Source organism: Rhododendron vialii, chromosome 9a (assembly GCF_030253575.1).
Source record: "Rhododendron vialii isolate Sample 1 chromosome 9a, ASM3025357v1".
Lineage (NCBI taxonomy): Eukaryota > Viridiplantae > Streptophyta > Magnoliopsida > Ericales > Ericaceae > Rhododendron > Rhododendron vialii.
In genome coordinates this window covers 6,105,132-6,123,137 of record NC_080565.1, presented here as the reverse complement: position 1 = coordinate 6,123,137, position 18,006 = coordinate 6,105,132, and the positions used below count along the sequence as shown (strand labels likewise).

General features: G+C 38.8%; 2 protein-coding genes across 3 annotated transcripts; both read right to left on the bottom strand.

Annotated features, from left to right (window-relative positions):
* Nucleotides 1-12,109: 12,109 nt before the first annotated feature.
* On the bottom strand, nt 12,110-14,256 carry LOC131301551 (NADPH-dependent diflavin oxidoreductase 1-like). Of its 2 annotated transcripts, none has more exons than XM_058327913.1 (3): nt 13,928-14,256; nt 13,048-13,270; nt 12,110-12,774 (listed from the first exon to the last, which is right to left on the bottom strand). In XM_058327913.1, exons 1-3 carry the CDS (start codon nt 14,135-14,137, stop codon nt 12,245-12,247), a joined length of 963 nt encoding a protein of 320 aa, XP_058183896.1. In that variant the 5' UTR covers nt 14,138-14,256; the 3' UTR covers nt 12,110-12,244. The 2 variants fall into 2 exon arrangements, with proteins under 2 accessions (XP_058183896.1, XP_058183897.1); XM_058327914.1 differs by having other exon boundaries at nt 13,894-14,072.
* Nucleotides 14,257-15,940: 1,684 nt separating this feature from the next.
* On the bottom strand, nt 15,941-17,765 carry LOC131299543 (uncharacterized). Its single transcript, XM_058325131.1, has 2 exons — nt 16,678-17,765; nt 15,941-16,313 (listed from the first exon to the last, which is right to left on the bottom strand). Exons 1-2 carry the CDS (start codon nt 17,763-17,765, stop codon nt 15,941-15,943), a joined length of 1,461 nt encoding a protein of 486 aa, XP_058181114.1.
* Between the last annotated feature and the right edge of the window lie 241 nt (nt 17,766-18,006).

The following is an 18,006-nucleotide window of genomic DNA, read 5'->3' as shown; positions in this document are numbered from 1 at the left end:
GTTCCAATTTGGCGAAGAAATTTTAAAAATTCCGTTTCTTTATATTTCAAGGCATTATCAGCATGAAAAACTTTGATTGGGCGAAAAAATTGAGTTTGAACCATTTCATAATAAATCTGTTATAATTCGGATCTATTTTTCAAGAGATATAACCATGTAAAACGAGAATAGTCATCTACAAAAATAACAAAATATTTAGATCCACCCATGGTGGTGTTCGGTGAAGGTCCCCAGATATCAGAGTGAACTAAATCAAAAGGAGCAGAGGAGAGGAAACGGCAATGCTGCTTGTTTAGCAAGCTGACAAGAAAGACAATCCACATGTTCATCTTTGATAGATCCTAAATGTCCACTTGAAACTAGGATATGTATTCAACCAAAAGACGCATGACCCAATCTAGAATACCACATACGTACCAAGAGAATAATTAGAAGAACGAGTTGTAAACGAACATTGTGATTGACTCACTGAATGGGTCGGAGGTGCAGAATTGAGAGATGAGAACTGAGATGGAATATGAAGATTGATTAGCTGATACATGCGTTCGGCTTTATGGCATATTCCAAGAGTTTTACTTGTTCAAGGATCTGCACATGACAGCCAGTAGCAAAAAAGAAAACGTTAAGCCCAAGTTCACACAATTGACTGACAGAGATTAAAGTCAATGTAAGTTTAGGGATCAAATATGTATCAGATAGAGATATGGTGGAAGTAGAGATATGACTGACATGAGTGGCATGCATGTGAGAACCATTGGCTATTTGGATGGCTGGAGTGTGAGAGGCATGCAGCTTAGAGGAAAAAAGGGTAGAATCGGACATCATATGATTACAACATGCGGAATCAAAGAACCAAGAAGATGTACCTGTGGCAGCAGACATGACAGACGAAACTCGGATAAAATACCACATTTGGAGAGAATATTCGCAAAGACAAATGGCAGTTCACTTTTTGTAAAGTGAGTCGAGGGAGGGTACTGTTTGAGACCTTCCATGATGCAGTGGAGATATGGGGTTATATCAGATTGCTCCATGGGAAAGAAAGAGACGGAAGGTGTACCTGATTTGTACCATGGGAGGTGTTAGGCAGTGGGTGTAATAAACTAGCTATTTGGATATGGGTGTAATTAGGGCTACAAACGAGCCGAGCCAAGTCGAGCCGAGCTTTATGATAAGTGCCAAAATAGTAATATTTTGGCCCTCCAAACTACATTCGTTAGTTATTTATTTGTGTTACTTTATATTTATTTGTCCATTTTGTGTCTACAGGGTGATCGAGCTCGTTGTCCTTAATTTTGGATAAAAATAGAACTTTAATGGAAGTTCTGGGTTAGAGTGAAAAAGGCTTAAAGTGGAGTTATTGATTTGTGATTACTTAGAAGTCTCATGGACCTTTCAAGTAATTAATTCATTTAAACCTATTAAGAGCTTTTAAAAGCTACTGGACGGGAGAGCTTTCAAAAAAGTTCGGCAGTGGACAGAACAGGAGACAACTTCACGTACGACGGATTCCACGGTAGAAGAAAAAGCTGCGCACGTTCCATGGCCGGCTAAACCCGTGTCTAGGGAGAAGATGAAGCACCGTTCCAAGTAACTTTGTATATGTATAAATTTAGATTTTAATATTCAGATCGATTGTAAAACTTAGAACCCTTTTCATTGCAATTGAATGAGTTGATTTTAATTCTTGGGAGATTAAGTAGAAGGTCCACTGTAAGGATTTCTTAAAGCCTCGGGTCCACACTGTAATTTTATAACATAAATAGTCCACACTGTAATTTCATAACATAACATAAGTCAAAAATACCCCCGTTTTTACTCCGTAGAAGAGACGTTCCCAAAACCTATACGCTACTGTTACCCAAAACCTATATGCTACTGTTACCTTCCCAAACCGATCGATCGGAGAAGACGCGACTCCTTTGACTACGGACATCGGAGAAGCTCAACGGAGAAGACAAGACTACTCTGACTTCTCTATATCTGCCATTCTCTCTCTACTGTTCTTTAGAAATCGAGTTTCTTCAGAAATAGAGACAAGACGTATCAGGTAACAATTAGTTTACCTTTTGGCGGATTTGAAGCTGAAAAATTCATCAGAAATCGAGTTTGTTCAGAAATCGAGTTTCGCACAAAACATTTAGATTACCTTTTGGCGGATTTGAGTCCCTTGCTTAGGGTTTTACTCAGCAACTGCTATTGTCAATAATGTAAGGGAGAGAAGGCGATCAAGGAAGACGATCGAGAAGACGATCAAGGACGACGATCGACAAGACGATCAAGGAAGACAATCGAAACATATTTTCTGACCGCTGGTGGATTGCGATCCTGTCTTTGGAAGACCGCTGGTGGATTACAAGCACAATGCCCCGGTTTAAAAGTACGTATTTCAAAATATATTTTCTGTAATTTTACCAAGTTGCATAGTTCTTTGAGTGCTTGTTGTTAGGATCGACACACACGATTTACGAGTATAAACAGTAAAGAATCAACACAGAGATATACGTGGTTCTCCAAAATCGGGTACGTCCACGGGAGCGAGAGCGGCTGCTGTTCTTTATTATCACAGTATGAATTAGGGTTTACAACATAGAGTATTTATATTGACTCTATTCTAACCCTAAACTGGTATTTGGTCTGTATCCCAAAAATACCCCTATACGAACCATACCGTATAACGCCCCCTGCACCCCCCAATAACATATTAGCCATAATTCTAACAATCTCCACCTTGGCGAATTCACTCTCGCCCCTTCAGAAGATAATCATCACTATCCAGTGAGTTGGGGGGATGCCTCCCTTTTCCTAGCACCGGGAGACATTAACCAAGTCCAAGCAATGCTTGAACTTGTCTGCAGTAACCGTCTTTGTCAACATATCAGCTGCATTCTCAGAAGTGTGCACCTTTTCCAGTATCAAATCTCCTGCATCAATCAACTCTCTCACCTTGTGAAACCTCACGTCGATATGCTTGGTTCGAGCATGATACACCTGATGCTTTGCCAAATAAATGGCACTCTGACTGTCACAATGCAACTGAACTCCACCTTGATCTATGCCAAGCTCCTTAACAAACCCTTTCAACCACAATGCTTCCTTAGCTCCCTCAGTCACCGCCATATACTCAGACTCAGTAGTGGATAAAGCCACCAGAGGTTGTACCATGGATCTCCAACAAATAGGCCCACCCACAAGTGTAAACACATAACCAGTTGTAGACCTTCTGTCATCCAAACCCCCAGCATAATCCGCATCCATATACCCAACAACTGAAATCTGACCCCGTTGCCTACCAAACATAATCCCGCGATCTGAAGTACCTTTCAAGTATCTGAACATCCACTTGACTGCCTTCCAATGCTCTCTGCCTGGTTTGGCCATGTACTTACTGACGGTGCTAACTGCATGTGCCAAATCGGGCCTCGTACAAACCATTGCATACATTAAGCAACCCACTGCACTTGCATAAGGCACCCTTGACATATCCTCAATTTCTTCATCTGACATCGGACACTGAGCTGAAGATAATCTGAAATGACTTGCCAATGGAGTGCTGACCGGTTTGGCATTATTCATACTAAACCTCTCCAACACTTTCACCACATAATTCTTTTGAGATAACCACAACTTACCAGCTGACCTATCTCAGCGAATTTCCATCCCAAGTATCTTCCTAGCCGCTCCTAAATCCTTCATGTCAAACTCTTTACCCAATAAAGACTTCAACCTATTTACCTCAACCATACTCTTCGCAGCAATCAGCATATCATCCACATAAAGAAGCAAGAAAATATAGGAACCATCATTAAGACTCTTAACATAAACGCAACAATCATACTCACAGCGTGTGTACCCAATCCGTATCATGAAAGAGTCAAACCTCTTGTACCATTGTCTTGGAGACTGTTTCAGCCCATAAAGGGACTTCTTCAACTTACAAACAAGATGCTCAGTCTCTGGCTGCTTGAACCCCTCAGGCTGTTCCATGTATATTCCTCCAAATCACCATGGAGGAATGCCGTTTTCACATCCATCTGCTCTAACTCCAGATCATAGCTAGCCACTAATGCCAAGATAATCCTGATTGACGTATGCCTCACCACTGGAGAAAAGACCTCATCAAAATCAATCCCCTTCCTCTGTGAATACCCCTTTGCCACTAATCGAGCCTTGAACTTTTTCCTCTCCTTTTCTATTGCTGCCTCTTTCCGCTTGTATACCCACTTACAACCCACTGGCTTCTTTTCCTTGGGCAGTTCTTTCAACTCCCAAGTCTTATTCTTATGCAAAGACTCCATTTCCTCTACCATGGCTTCCATCCATTGGTCCCTTTCAGAACTCGTAATAGCATCCTGAAAAGTAGATGGATCCCCACTAGTAGTAGTCAATGCATAAGAAACCAAGTCATCAAACCCATACCTCACTGGTGGCTTGATAGTGCGCTTGGTTCTCCCAGCGGCCAAGCTTTGCTGCTGCTCCTGCTGCTGCTATTGATCAAGCTGTTCATCTGGCTGAGTATCACCTATATCAAAACTCTCCAGCTCAATCTGTACGCCCTGTTGTTTGCTGTTCACTTCCTCTGACTCAGAATTTTGAACCCTCTGATGTGCCTTGATCATAGAGTCCTCATCAAATACCACATCCCTACTGATCACCACCTTCTTTGTCTCTAAATCCCAAAGCTTGTACCCTTTGACCCCTTTCTCATAACCAAGAAAGATACACTGTCTAGACTTCGCATCAAGCTTTAACCTCTCATCACTGGGAACATGAACATAGGCCGGACACCCAAAAATTCTCAACCCTGAGTAGTCAACCTCTTTCTCTGTCCACATCTCCTCAGCTACCTTCCTATCCAAAGCAGCACTCGGTGACCTGTTTATAACAAAGCATGCCATACTCACTGCTTCTGCCCAAAAAACCTTCGGAAGTCCCGCATTCAATCTTAAACACCGTGCCCTTTCTGCAATGGTTCTGTTCATTCTTTCTGCCACCCCATTCTGCTGTGGTGTCTTTCGAACTGTAAAGTGTCGTTGAATCCCATGTTCCTCACAAAACTTCAGAAAAGACCCATTCTTGAATTCTTTCCCATTATCTGTCCCGAGGCACTTAATCTTTTTCCCTATCTGGTTTTCCATTTCAGCTTTCCACACTCTGAACTTAGCAAAGATTTCAGACTTGTGCTTCATGAAGTACACCCTAACTTTCCTTGAAAAATCATCAATAAAGGTCAAGAAATACAGAGATCCTCCTTTCGAAGCTACCCTCACTGGCCCCCAAACATCTGAATGAACGTAGTCAAGAATTCCCTTCGTTCTGTGAGTTGCATTCCTAAACTGCACCTTACACTGTTTTCCCAGAACACAAAACTTGTAGAAATCCAATTTACACGATTTAACCCCTTTCAGCAGATTCCTCTTATGTAGCTCTAACATCACACGCTCTCCCATATGTCCCAACCGCATATGCCAAAGCATAGTATCATCAGTATCGTCTGTTGTAGTGGCAGCAGCTCCACCTACAACTGTACTCCCGACCAACTTGTAAATATTACCAGGAACTTTACAAGCCTTCATCATCACCATAGCACCATTTGTTACCTTCATGACTCCACTCTCTGTTTTATACCCACAGCCATTGGAGTCTAAGGTTCCCAACGAAATTAAATTCTTTCTCAATTCTGGAACATGTCTAACATCCCCCAAAGTTCTCACAACACCATCATACATTCTGATTTTAATTGTGCCTATTCCTATGACTTTACACGATGCATCGTTACCCATAAGAACATTACCACAATCCACTGACCTATATGTGTTGAACCATTCCTTGATAGGAGATATGTGAAAAGAACATGCTGAATCCATAATCCATGAATCTGCCATGTGATCTGAACTTGCTGAGACCGAAAGCATATCACCATCATTTGACTCCTGCTCCACAACGTTTGCAGAAGTTGATCCATATTTCCTTTCCCCTGTCTTTCCCTTCTTCTTCCAGTCAGTTCCCTTACTCTTCTGCGGACAGTCTTTCTTCATGTGCCCCGGTTCATGACACCTATAACACTTGAACTCAAACGTGCCCTCGGACCTGTTCTTTGACTGAGACCTCCCACGCCCCGAAACTGATTTACCCCTCTCATTCTTCCTGCCATGATCCCCGTACCCTTTAACCACCAGACCTTCACCCTGCAGCGATTCTGTTTGTTGCTTGCGTTGATTATACGCCAGAAGGGCTGCAGTGACTTCCTCCAGTTCTAGGGTTTCTTTCCCCCAAAGTAAGGTTGTAACTAGGGTTTCGAGAGAAATCGGTAGTGAACACAGTAACATCAGCGCTTGGTCTTCCTCCTCAAACTTTACGTCAATCCGTTGCAGGTCGCTCACAACCTGATTGAACGTGTTGATATGCTGAATCAGATCAGCACCCTCGGCCATCTTCAACCCAAACAGTTTCTGCTTTAGAAACAGTTTGTTCGTCAACGATTTTGACATATACCTGCTCTCCAGTTTAGTCCAAACCCCAGCCGGCGATTCATCACCTAACACGTGATACATAACTTCGTCTGCAAGACACAGACGAATCGTACTCACCGCCTTCATCTGGAGTTCTTCCCAATCGTCGTTAGACATGGCCTCTGGCTTCGCCTTCAATCCCTTGTACAAGCCCTGCTGCACCAACAGATCCTTTACCCGCTGTTGCCACAATTCGAAATTCGAAGTTCCATCGAACTTCATCACATCGAACTTCGAAACAGACGAACTCGATGACATCGTTGTTCTGTGTGATCTAAAACAGCCTGTAGCTTTGATACCACTTGTTAGGATCGACACACACACACACACGATTTACGAGTATAAACAGTAAAGAATCAACACAGAGATATACGTGGTTCCCCAAAACCGGGTACGTCCACGGGAGCGAGAGCGGCTGCTGTTCTTTATTATCACAGTATGAATTAGGGTTTACAACATAGAGTATTTATATTGACTCTATTCTAACCCTAAACTGGTATTTGGTCTGTATCCCAAAAATACCCCTATACGAACCATACCGTATAACGCCCTCTGCACCCCCCAATAACATATGAGCCATAGTTCTAACACTTGTCATTCGCCAATTAGATTTGTGCAATGTCGTCATTTTCTGTAATTTTAGCAAATTGCATAATTCTTTGAATATGTATTTCATTTTTGTGAGGATTTGTAACAGTATTGACATATTTTCAATTTTTTTCTCTAATTTGAAAAAATGAGGAACGAGTGATTTTTGCAAGTACGTATTTCAAGGCTTGTGGTCAAGAACAAAATCTTGATTTAGGGAGGGATGTTCATAAGTCTATTGATGCTAGCCATCCTGATTGGTGTTTGTTTGTGCAAAATGCCTTAGTGTCGATGTATGCCAGGTGTGGGGAAGTGGATGATGCTCGGAAGTTGTTTGACGAAATGCCCGAAAAGGATGTATGCTCCCATATGGGTTCAGTGATACTGGGGAACGAGATTCATTGTGTTGCAATTCGTAGTAATCATTATTTCTATCCAATGAAGATAAAACACATAAAATATTGCATTTACAAAGATACAAAACTACAATTGCTGCACACGTATTCTTTTCATCGATTGAAATTTTGAACTGTGGACCAAGTTTTACACATCACAATTTCTGTCGTGTCCTCCATAGTGCCTAGAGTGTTCCCAAATCCCAGTAAAACAAGTACAATTAGAAACTAGACACTTAATTTGGCGTGTTTAACGTGTGTCAAGAGAGTGTCGTGTCCATATCCGACGCGTGTTAATAATTGAACAAAATTGTAGAACCTCATTTCAATCCTCCTCCTCCTCTGTTGGTTAACAGTGTTAATTGAACAAAACCGTAGAACCGTAGAGAAAGTATTATTCCAAACGGTATTATGAAATTTCATTAACCAGTGTTAGAGAAAAGGGGCAAGAGTGCCAGGCAATTAACACTGTTAATTAAAGGAGAAAGTTATATCATAATATTAGTTAACAGTGTTAAATGACCAGCCTAAATTGATAGCCCTTTTTTTAGATGATCTGATCTTCTCTTTTGTAACCATTGGGATTGTATTGCTTGCAGTTTCTGTTTAATCTTAAGATTTTTTCTTTCAAAACTCTTGATTAATTTTTGAAAATACTTTGCGATATGTAGTGCTGTAATATGGAGTTCTGAAGCTGACATGCTACACATTGAAGTCGAAGACATACAAAATCTGTTATTTGAAGATGCACCATCTAACCGGGTAAAAATATTGAGATGCTTTTCTTTTTGTGTGTAGACTGTTTGCCTGAACTTGCTCTCCAATACAAAGCTAGATGTAAAAATCTTGACACGCTATTCTTTTTGTGTAGATGTAAACTGTTTTAATCGTGTTTCACTGATAAAAAATTAATAGCAGCGTGTAGATGCATATGTAAATGTGCTCATGAAACACCATTCTGACGTTGTGCTGAAGTTTGACTTGAATACTCCAATACCAAAATCATTCATCTTCAGCAGCTTCTTCTTGTTAACAAACTAAAAGTTTTTAAAAAAAATTGTATTTTTCACATACACATTGAATACTCCAGTATTGAAAAAATTTGTTTTTGTTTTTGTGTGCAAATAGGACACGATCCGAAACAAAGACCAAAACAAAGTGAAGGCGATGCTTGGAAAAGTAATGAGAAAATCTATAGGGGCAAGATTTCTTCTTTTTCCAATACTCGTTCGATTCCATTGGACATTGCTTGTTCTTGATAAAGATGAAGGATATTGAAAGTTCTACAACTCTCTTAAACGTAGAAGTGGAAAAGATGAACATTGTAGTGCAACAATACTCTTGGTAAGCAAAACCTGTTAATGAAATATCCTACTCTTAACTCTAAAAGCACTTTTTAAGAGCTGCACATTGTTTGTTTCCTTCTAAAATAGAGGCAAGTTGTTGCGGCATATGTCAACATTGACCAAAGAGAACCCTGCAAAAGAAATATTACTGACAAAGTGGAGATTCAGAAAAACTCCCCCCAACAACCAGTGGGAAGGAAAGTATTGTTTATAACTTTTTATCTGAAAAAACTCCAACTACTATTAATTGACAATGTTAGTTCCCAATTTTATTAATTAACTGAATTCTAAATTCTTGCAGTGTTGATTGTGCTATTGTCGTCTTTTCGATAATCAAGAAGTATCTGTCAAATGAAGAGCAAACAAGTGAAATAACAAAAGAAGAATGCAGGAAAATCAAAGCAGACTTGATACATTTATTCATGCAGTGTTGAGTATTCTACTGGTGTATTAAGTCTCACTTGCCCATTCCTTTTGACTATTAATTTTTGGAACTTGAAACTATTAGCAAGGTTAGAAAGGTTTAATTTCTGGAACTTTCAACTATTAACATGTGTACTTCTGTTTACGTGCAACTTTCCCAAGGCTTAGTAAGGTTTCAAGTTCTGCATATACCTTTTTGTCTCAAGTATAAAATGTAATGTACTATGTTTGTGTCTGCTCCTTCCAATGTATGGCAAAGCTAAGTTGGTACATGTTGTGTCCTCGTGTGTCCTGTGTCTTGTGTCTAATGCACAATTGATGTGTAAGCTTGAATTTACTGCAAGTTTTGTTTGGATTCACTAACAGTGTTAAATGACCGGCTTTCTTTTCGAACGAATGAGTTAACACTGTTAATCAAACAGAGAATGGTATATGATCATGTTGATTACCAGTGTTAAATGACCAGCTTTCTTTTCGAAAGAAAGAGTTAGATTTAACACTATTAATTAAAGGAAAAAGTTATATCACAATATTGATTAACAATGTTAACTGATCGGCTTTCTTTTCGAAAGAAAGCGTTAAAAGCGTTTGGTGTGTAAGGAAGAATAAATTAAGAGTGCAATGCAACTAACATTGTTAATTAATGGAGAAAGTTATATCATAATATTGATTAACAGTGTTAAATGATCGATTTTCTTTTTGAAAGAATGGGTTAACACTGTTAATCAAACAGAGAATGGTATATGACCATGTTGATTACCAGTGTTAAATGACAAACTTCCTTTTCGAAAGAAAGGGTTAAAAGCGTGCGGTGTTTGACCGGGGTTTCAATTGTCGTCCTCTGCGCTTTGCGAACAATCAAAAGTTAGGAAAATGTATATCACAATATTTATTAACACTGTTAATTAAATTGCTCAAAGTTATGTGATAATATTGATTAACAGTGTTAAATGATCAGCTTTCCTTTCGAAAGAAAAAGTTAAAAGCGTGCGGTGTTCGATCGGAGTTCCAATCATCGTCCTTTGCGCTTTGCAAGTAACAATCAAGTGCTAGGGAAAAATAATAGGTACAGAAAATCTTAACAAAGAAAAGGGGCATGACTGGTGTGTAAGGAAGAATAACTGAAGAGTACAATGTAATTAACACTGTTAATTAAAAGAGAAAGTTATATCACAATATTGATTAACAGTGTTAAATGACCGGCTTTCTTTTTGAAACAAAGGGTTAACAGTGTTAATCAAACAGAGAATGGTATATGACCATGTTGATTACCAGTGTTAAATGACCAGCTTTCTTTTCGAAAGAAAGAGTTAAAAGTGTGCGGTGTTCAATCGGAGTTCCAATCATCATCTTCTGCGCTTTGCGAGTAACAATCAGGTGCTAGGGAAAAATAATAGCTACAGAAAACCTTAACAAAGAAAAGGGGCATGACTGGTGTGTGAGGAAGAATAACTGAAGAGTGCAATGCAATTAACACTGTTAATTAAAGGAGAAAGTTATATCACAATATTGATTAACAGTGTTAAATGACCGGCTTTCTTTTTGAAACAAAGGGTTAACACTGTTAATCAAACAGAGAATGGTATATGACCATGTTGATTACCAGTGTTAAATGACCAACTTTCTTTTCGAAAGAAAGGGTTAGATTTAACACTGTTAATTAAAAGAGAAAGTTATATCACAATATTGATTAACAATGTTAAATGACCGGCTTTCTTTTCGAAAGAAAGAGTTAAAAGCGTTTGGTGTGTAAGCAAGAATAAATTAAGAGTGCAATGCAACTAACATTGTTAATTAATAGAGAAAGTTATATCATAATATTGATTAACAGTGTTAAATGACCGGTTTTCTTTTTGAAAGAATGGGTTAACACTGTTAATCAAACAGAGAATGGTATATGACCATGTTGATTACCAGTGTTAAATGACAAACTTCCTTTTCGAAAGAAAGGGTTAAAAGCGTGCGGTGTTTGACCGGGGTTTCAATTGTCGTCCTCTGCGCTTTTCGAACAATCAAAAGTTAGGGAAAGGTATATCACAATATTTATTAATACTGTTAATTAAATTGCTCAAAGTTATGTGATAATATTGATTAACAGTGTTAAATGATCAGCTTTCCTTTCGAAAGAAAGAGTTAAAAGCGTGCGGTATTGAATCGGAGTTCCAATCATCGTCCTTTGCGCTTTGCAAGTAACAATCAAGTGCTAGGGAAAAATAATAGGCACAGAAAACCTTAACAAAGAAAAGGGGCATGACTGGTGTGTAAGGAAGAATAAATGAATAGTATAATGCAATTAACACTGTTAATTAAAGGAGAAAGTTATATCACAATATTGATTAACAGTGTTAAATGACCGGCTTTCTTTTTGAAACAAAGGGTTAACACTGTTAATCAAACAGAGAATGGTATATGACCATGTTGATTACCAGTGTTAAATGACCAGCTTTCTTTTCGAAAGAAAGAGTTAAAAGCGTGCGGTGTTCAATCGGAGTTCCAATCATCATCTTCTGCGCTTTACGAGTAACAATTAGGTGCTAGGGAAAAATAATGGCTACAGAAAAAATTCAAGCCTTGTAAGGTTGAAGTATAAATTGAATTATTTCCAGATTTTCGTTTGGTGTGTTCGAATCCAAGTTCAAAGAGTAGCAACCAAAACCCAGTCTCAAAAGGCATATACGGTTATTACATTCACCTTCAGATCACTTGCAACAATTACCTACCTACCTACCTATTTGTTCGAGGATCAAAAAAAAAAAAACCACCTATTCATTCACCCATGCCGTAATATCCAATGTCGGGTCAAAAGTTTTCTCCAGGATCGGTATCGGGTACTCAGCTCTTGATGTGAATAGAAATAACACTTCAGAAATTATTTGCTCCCTGATAAAGCCAAGATCCTTAAAGATCTTCAGAACAAGGCTAGTTTATGACTTTCCAACTACCAGAATTGCCACTAGAATGAAAAAAAGGAGCAGACAGCTCACGACCAAGCTTCGACATAATACTTATCAGCCTTTTCCAGTTCCCTACTCCACCCAACGGCAGCTTCGCTGGAAACCCCATTCTCATTTGATATGATTTCCTCAAATGCTGACATAACATCCGCCGGCATTTTGGTTGATGAACCTGCAACATAGATGGCCGCACCCTCGCACAGCATATTCCACACCCTGTTGCTTTGTTCCCGCATCTTGTGTTGCACATAAACCTTGTTTGGCTGGTCTCTGGAGAAGGCAACATAGAAGCCTCCACCTCTATCTTCTGAGAGGACCCCACCATTTTGTGAATGGGACAACCAAAAATCTTTGTATAAAAAGTCGTTATCCTTGTTTCGGCAACCAAAGAAGAAGAAAATTGGAGCGGTGGGCCCAGATTTACTCTGTAAGGCTCTTTCCTCGACAAATCCTCGGAAAGGCGCACAACCAGTTCCGGGTCCAATGAGAATGAGGGGAAGTGATGGTGGTGGGGGAGGAAGGGAACCTTTGTGAAACCATGCTAGTATATTAACTCCTGTTTTTCAAAGGAATATAGGGTCAGCAGTATAAAGTGGAAGAAGGTGATACCAATGAGTCTTGTTACCACATTTTCTTTAGAATCTGATGTGGCACTAACACATTCATTGGTAACGCGGGTCTCAAATGAATCTTAATAATATCCAACCATTGTGGGTGTGCGGTGTGCCATATAAAACCACAATGTGGTCATCTGAGCATCCTTGAGTGATAACAAAGTTGGTCATCCAAATGCGATCGATATAGCAAAGATCACTTCTTGTTAACATACCAGAACTATTTTCAGGATCAAGTCCGGCTAACCATGCTGAGCAGAGACCAGTTCGCTTCCGCTTGAAAGGTGTTGTCCACGATACCACATTAATCGTCAAGTGTACTTGATTGGGATGAACTGAAGGAGAAGATGAAATAGAAAATGCCCTTGTTTTTAATGGAGGAACTAGCTGCACGAGCCATTCAAATGGCATTTGCACAGAAGGGAAATCCTCTAATACCTAGAGAAAAGATAGCAATTTGACAAAGAATAACATTAGTGGGCTTTTACATTTTTTATGACTGGGATTAAACTGTTTCAGAATCAGTAGAATCACCCAATTTCGATGTGATAGGAAAGATCCATGCTCACAAGGATTTCTCCACCATTTTGCTTAATCGGCACATCTGATACACCTGTTGCTAACACCTAGTGTTTCCTATTTAGTCTTTGCAGAGATATGTTCCCAAAACTCAGAAGACAGTAATAAGAAATGGCTACATCTCAATTTCATCCACTATTATCCTAGCAAAAATGACAATTGCAGGATTTCTGAACAACATAGACACATAGTCATGACTCGTCCGTATTTTGGGCAAAGACATTTTGTGTCAATGCAGAAGTGTCCTGCTTTGAATTTTAACAAGGATGTCTGTAGAACAAACCACTTTATCTATTCTAGAAATATTCCTTACCCATATAAAGGTATACTCTGATATGCAAGCTTTCATAAATGCAAATGATTAGAGCAGTTCCATAGAGACTTCATCAAGGTTCGGAAAGCATAAACACCTATAATCAATGGACCTCAAATTTTCATTTCAAGGAAAAACCAACATGAAAAGGAGAAGAAAATATAAGCACCTTGGTCTCTAGAGGAAGATGAGCAATTGTGTACCTCCAAAACAGTTCTTCTTTCCTTCTGGTTATATTGGTATAAATCATCTCTTCCTTCAGGCGAGGCAAAATATTGAAGCCTTTCCTTCTCATGTTCAGCACTGGCAAAGTAACTCATTACCTGAAGATATCGGGAAAGGTTGATCACTTTAGTGCACATTATGATCGTGCAGCTGATGTGAAAGCAGGTAGGTAAGAACTTAGATAACATGTTCCTAATATTTTTCCACAATCAAATTACAAAGATGCAAAGAAATTTGCTTTCATGGTTGGATACGAAGAGTGAAATTCCTTTACCAAAGTGAAATTCCTTCACCAAAAAAATTCGTAGTAGCTAATTCTGATGTTAGAGGTCCACCTGCCTACAAGAGTAAATCTACATCAACTAAGGAAGACATGTAAAATAGAGAATGGTATATGACCATGTTGATTACCAGTGTTCAATGACTAGCTTTCTTTTCGAAAGAAAGAGTTAGATTTAACACTGTTAATTAAAGGAAAAAGTTATATCACAATATTGATTAACAGTGTTAAATGACCGGCTTTCTTTTCGAAAGAATGGGTTAACATTGTTAATCAAAATGAGAATGGTATATGACCATGTTGATTACTAGTGTTAAATGACCAGCTTTCTTTTCGAAAGAAAGAGTTAAAAGCGTGCGGTGTTCAATCGGAGTTCCAATCATCGTCCTCTGCGCTTTGCGAGCAACAATCAGGTGCTAGGGAAAAATAATAGCTACAGAAAACCTTAACAAAGAAAAGGGGCATGACTGGTGTGTGAGGAAGAATAACTGAAGAATGCAATGCAATTAACACTGTTAATTAAAGGAGAAAGTTATATTACAACATTGATTAACAATGTTAAATGACCCAGAACGAATAATTGCACATCATTTGCACCAGAATGAATAATTGAAGTAACATCCACCATACCAATTTATATGAAGATAGCATAACCAAAATATACAGAGATGACCAACATAAAGTTTCATAAAATTGAAGACACTCACTCATAAACTGCATAAAACTGAAGAGACTCATAAACTGCATAGTACTAAAAATCTTCTCAACCAGTATCGCAATACTCGACTTATTGGAAACGCAATGTAAAACTAAACAAACTCCCAGTTCATAAACTTTTGTGAAGAAGAATGCAGAAAGACTTTAATGTGTCATTCTAAGAATCAACTAAGAAGAGGTTCCTTGCAAGTCCTTTTGTTGTGCCTCGCAATGGTCCCGCACCTAAGAACAATTAAGTAGTCTCTTTACTTGTATGGATATGAATTCCAACAAAACAATGTACTATTAAAAATGTAAAGAATCAATCATCCATAGCCCCTTTGCATGTCCTGCGGTTGTGGTGAGAAAGCTTATGGCACCTCGCACATTTCATTGGCCTAGCAGAGGATTGTTCTTCACCCCTAGAACGAATGCGCTTTACGCAAGGTCTTCCAGCTTGCCTCCTATTTTTTGGAGCTTTGATAACCCGAGTACTTCCTTATGTGAAGTCAGGAATATCCATAGCTAGAATTGGATGGATATTATCTTGATATGTGAGCCGATATGCCTTAACATGATAAAACGGATCAATGTAACCAGCCAAGGATCCCTCCGCTCCACAAGTCTTAACTAAAACCGTTGCAGCATGAGCACATAAGAAACCATTGTATTGCCAGGCTCCACAAGAACATGTCCCTTCCTCAAGATTTACTAGAACAGCAGGTACAGATTTCACCTCATACAAGCCGATTTTTGATTTATAAACCCCCCACGACCTCCCCTTGTCAATCCTCTTAGCTAACTTTGCATCCATGTCCGGACAAATCTGAGAAACCCAACGCGATGCTTCTTCTCTTCTACGCGACATTTGAATCATAATTTTGGACCTAAACTCTTCAACTAAATTCATTATCGGCATAAGCCGTGCAGCAAGTATCCAGTTATTGAAGGACTCAATAGCACTAGAACTCATCTCTCCTTATCGATGCCCTTGAAAATAAGCATTAGTCCAATGTTATTTTGGAACACTTGCAATAAACGTCTTGGCCTTATCTCCCCCATGCTCGTAGAACTTAGCCTCACATATTATATAAGCTGATACCGATGGAGCATAAGCTATAGCATTAAACAATTTAACCAACCTATTTCGATAACCCTGTCGAAACCGTCCAGGGAAGTGATCCTTCAAATTGAATTGAAGATGATACAAACAGTAAGCATGATGATAATCAGGAAAAATAGTTGGTATGTTACTCACGAGACCATGGTTGCGATCACTAATGAAAGTAATAGGCCGTGTAGACAAGATAGTCTTTAAAATCCGAAGAAACCACAACCAATTACAATCATTTTCTGCATTCACAATAGCAAACGCTAGGGGAAATAAACTGCAACACAAAAAAGAATCTCAAAACAAACAAAAATAAGATGGAACTCCACTTAGATGTAGTTCTAGTTAAAGAAACATTAATCTATTTAATAAAAATAAATACTGATACAAAATTTGACCAACCCCAAAATGTCACACAAAGTGCCTGTCTAGAGACAAGGTGCTCACTTCTCAGGCCAACCATTACTAGAATAAAACAAAAAACGCGACCTTTTAAAACTATGGAAAGCTGACTGATATGTATGAAAACAAATAGATATGGATATGTATGGAAACCTAGGCTCTGTCTTATACCAATCATAGAACAAGCAGATAAATAGATATGAATATCTAAGGAATACATTCAAAATAAAAAATAACACAAAAAAGTATCTTGATCTGCATCTTTTCCTGTGGCAGCAAGAAGACACCCCTTGAATCTGCCTTTGAGATGTGTCCCATCAAGGCAAAGGAATGGTCGACAATGATTAAACCCTGTGATACATGCATTGAATGACATAAAGAGCCTCGAGAATTCCTTGCTGACAGGATCAACTTCAAGCTTTAATAAGCTCCCTGGATTTGCAATTTTGGTAGCTTCAACATACCACCTCAACTTATCAAATGAACTTTCATAGTCTCCAAATATTTCCCCCCTAGCCTTCTCCACTCCTAACCATGCATGGTGGTATGATAAATCCAAACCGTACTTGTCCAGAAACAAATCCAACAGATCCATAGGTGATGTGTTATTCTTTTTCTGAACCATACTAGTAACCTCACTAGCAACTAAACTAGATGTCACCCGTTTATGTTTATTCGTTCGATAGGTTGAACCACAATCATGCTCGTTTACCAATTTCTTAATCCAAAACTCTCTGCTTGAGCGATCCAAAATGGCATGCACATACCATCCACAGCTAGAAATCGAACACTTTGCAGTCACACGATACTTGTCATTTTTAACAAGATCATACATAAAACCATTTTCAATAGCATATCGCTGCAAAGTTGCCCTAAACTCCTTCACACCACCAGTAAATACTTGCCCAACCTCATATATCAAGTTGGCCCAACCCGTTGTCAAGTACCTAGTTTCAGCATGGCGACAAAATTCCTCCAAAGGTTCTTCTCTTTCAACAACAGCGACAACACCACTAGAACTACCAACTTCTACTCCACTACTAATACTTCCAACCGTTTGTCCACTACAAGATTTAATCACCTCAACCTTAGCATCTATTCTATCAGTAGTAGGATACAAATACAATATATTATCAAAAGATTCTTCATTGTCAAGCTCACAATCACTCCCATCCAACACATATGACAATGAGAAACTACCAATGCATAAGTTGTTCCATCTATCACAAATCTTTCTTAAAACATGCTCCAATCGAATGCCACCAGCTATCCTCACAACAAGAACCTGCGATACATACCTACACAGCAATATTTTGGTTGTATCCATCGCACAAAAAAACACACCTACAATAATATTTGTTTGATATAATCAGTCGATTTGTAAACTATCTAATGCCTCAAAAACACTATTCATACTCATAATATTCAAACAGATTTCATAAACAGTCTGGTGTGTGTTTAATAATCATTTACAGTCTAAATGCAAAAGTGACCATGTCCAAAATCCTTAAAGCTGCAGTGTGAATTCTCCAATTTGCAGTCTAATTTTTTTTCAAAAGTGCGTAAGC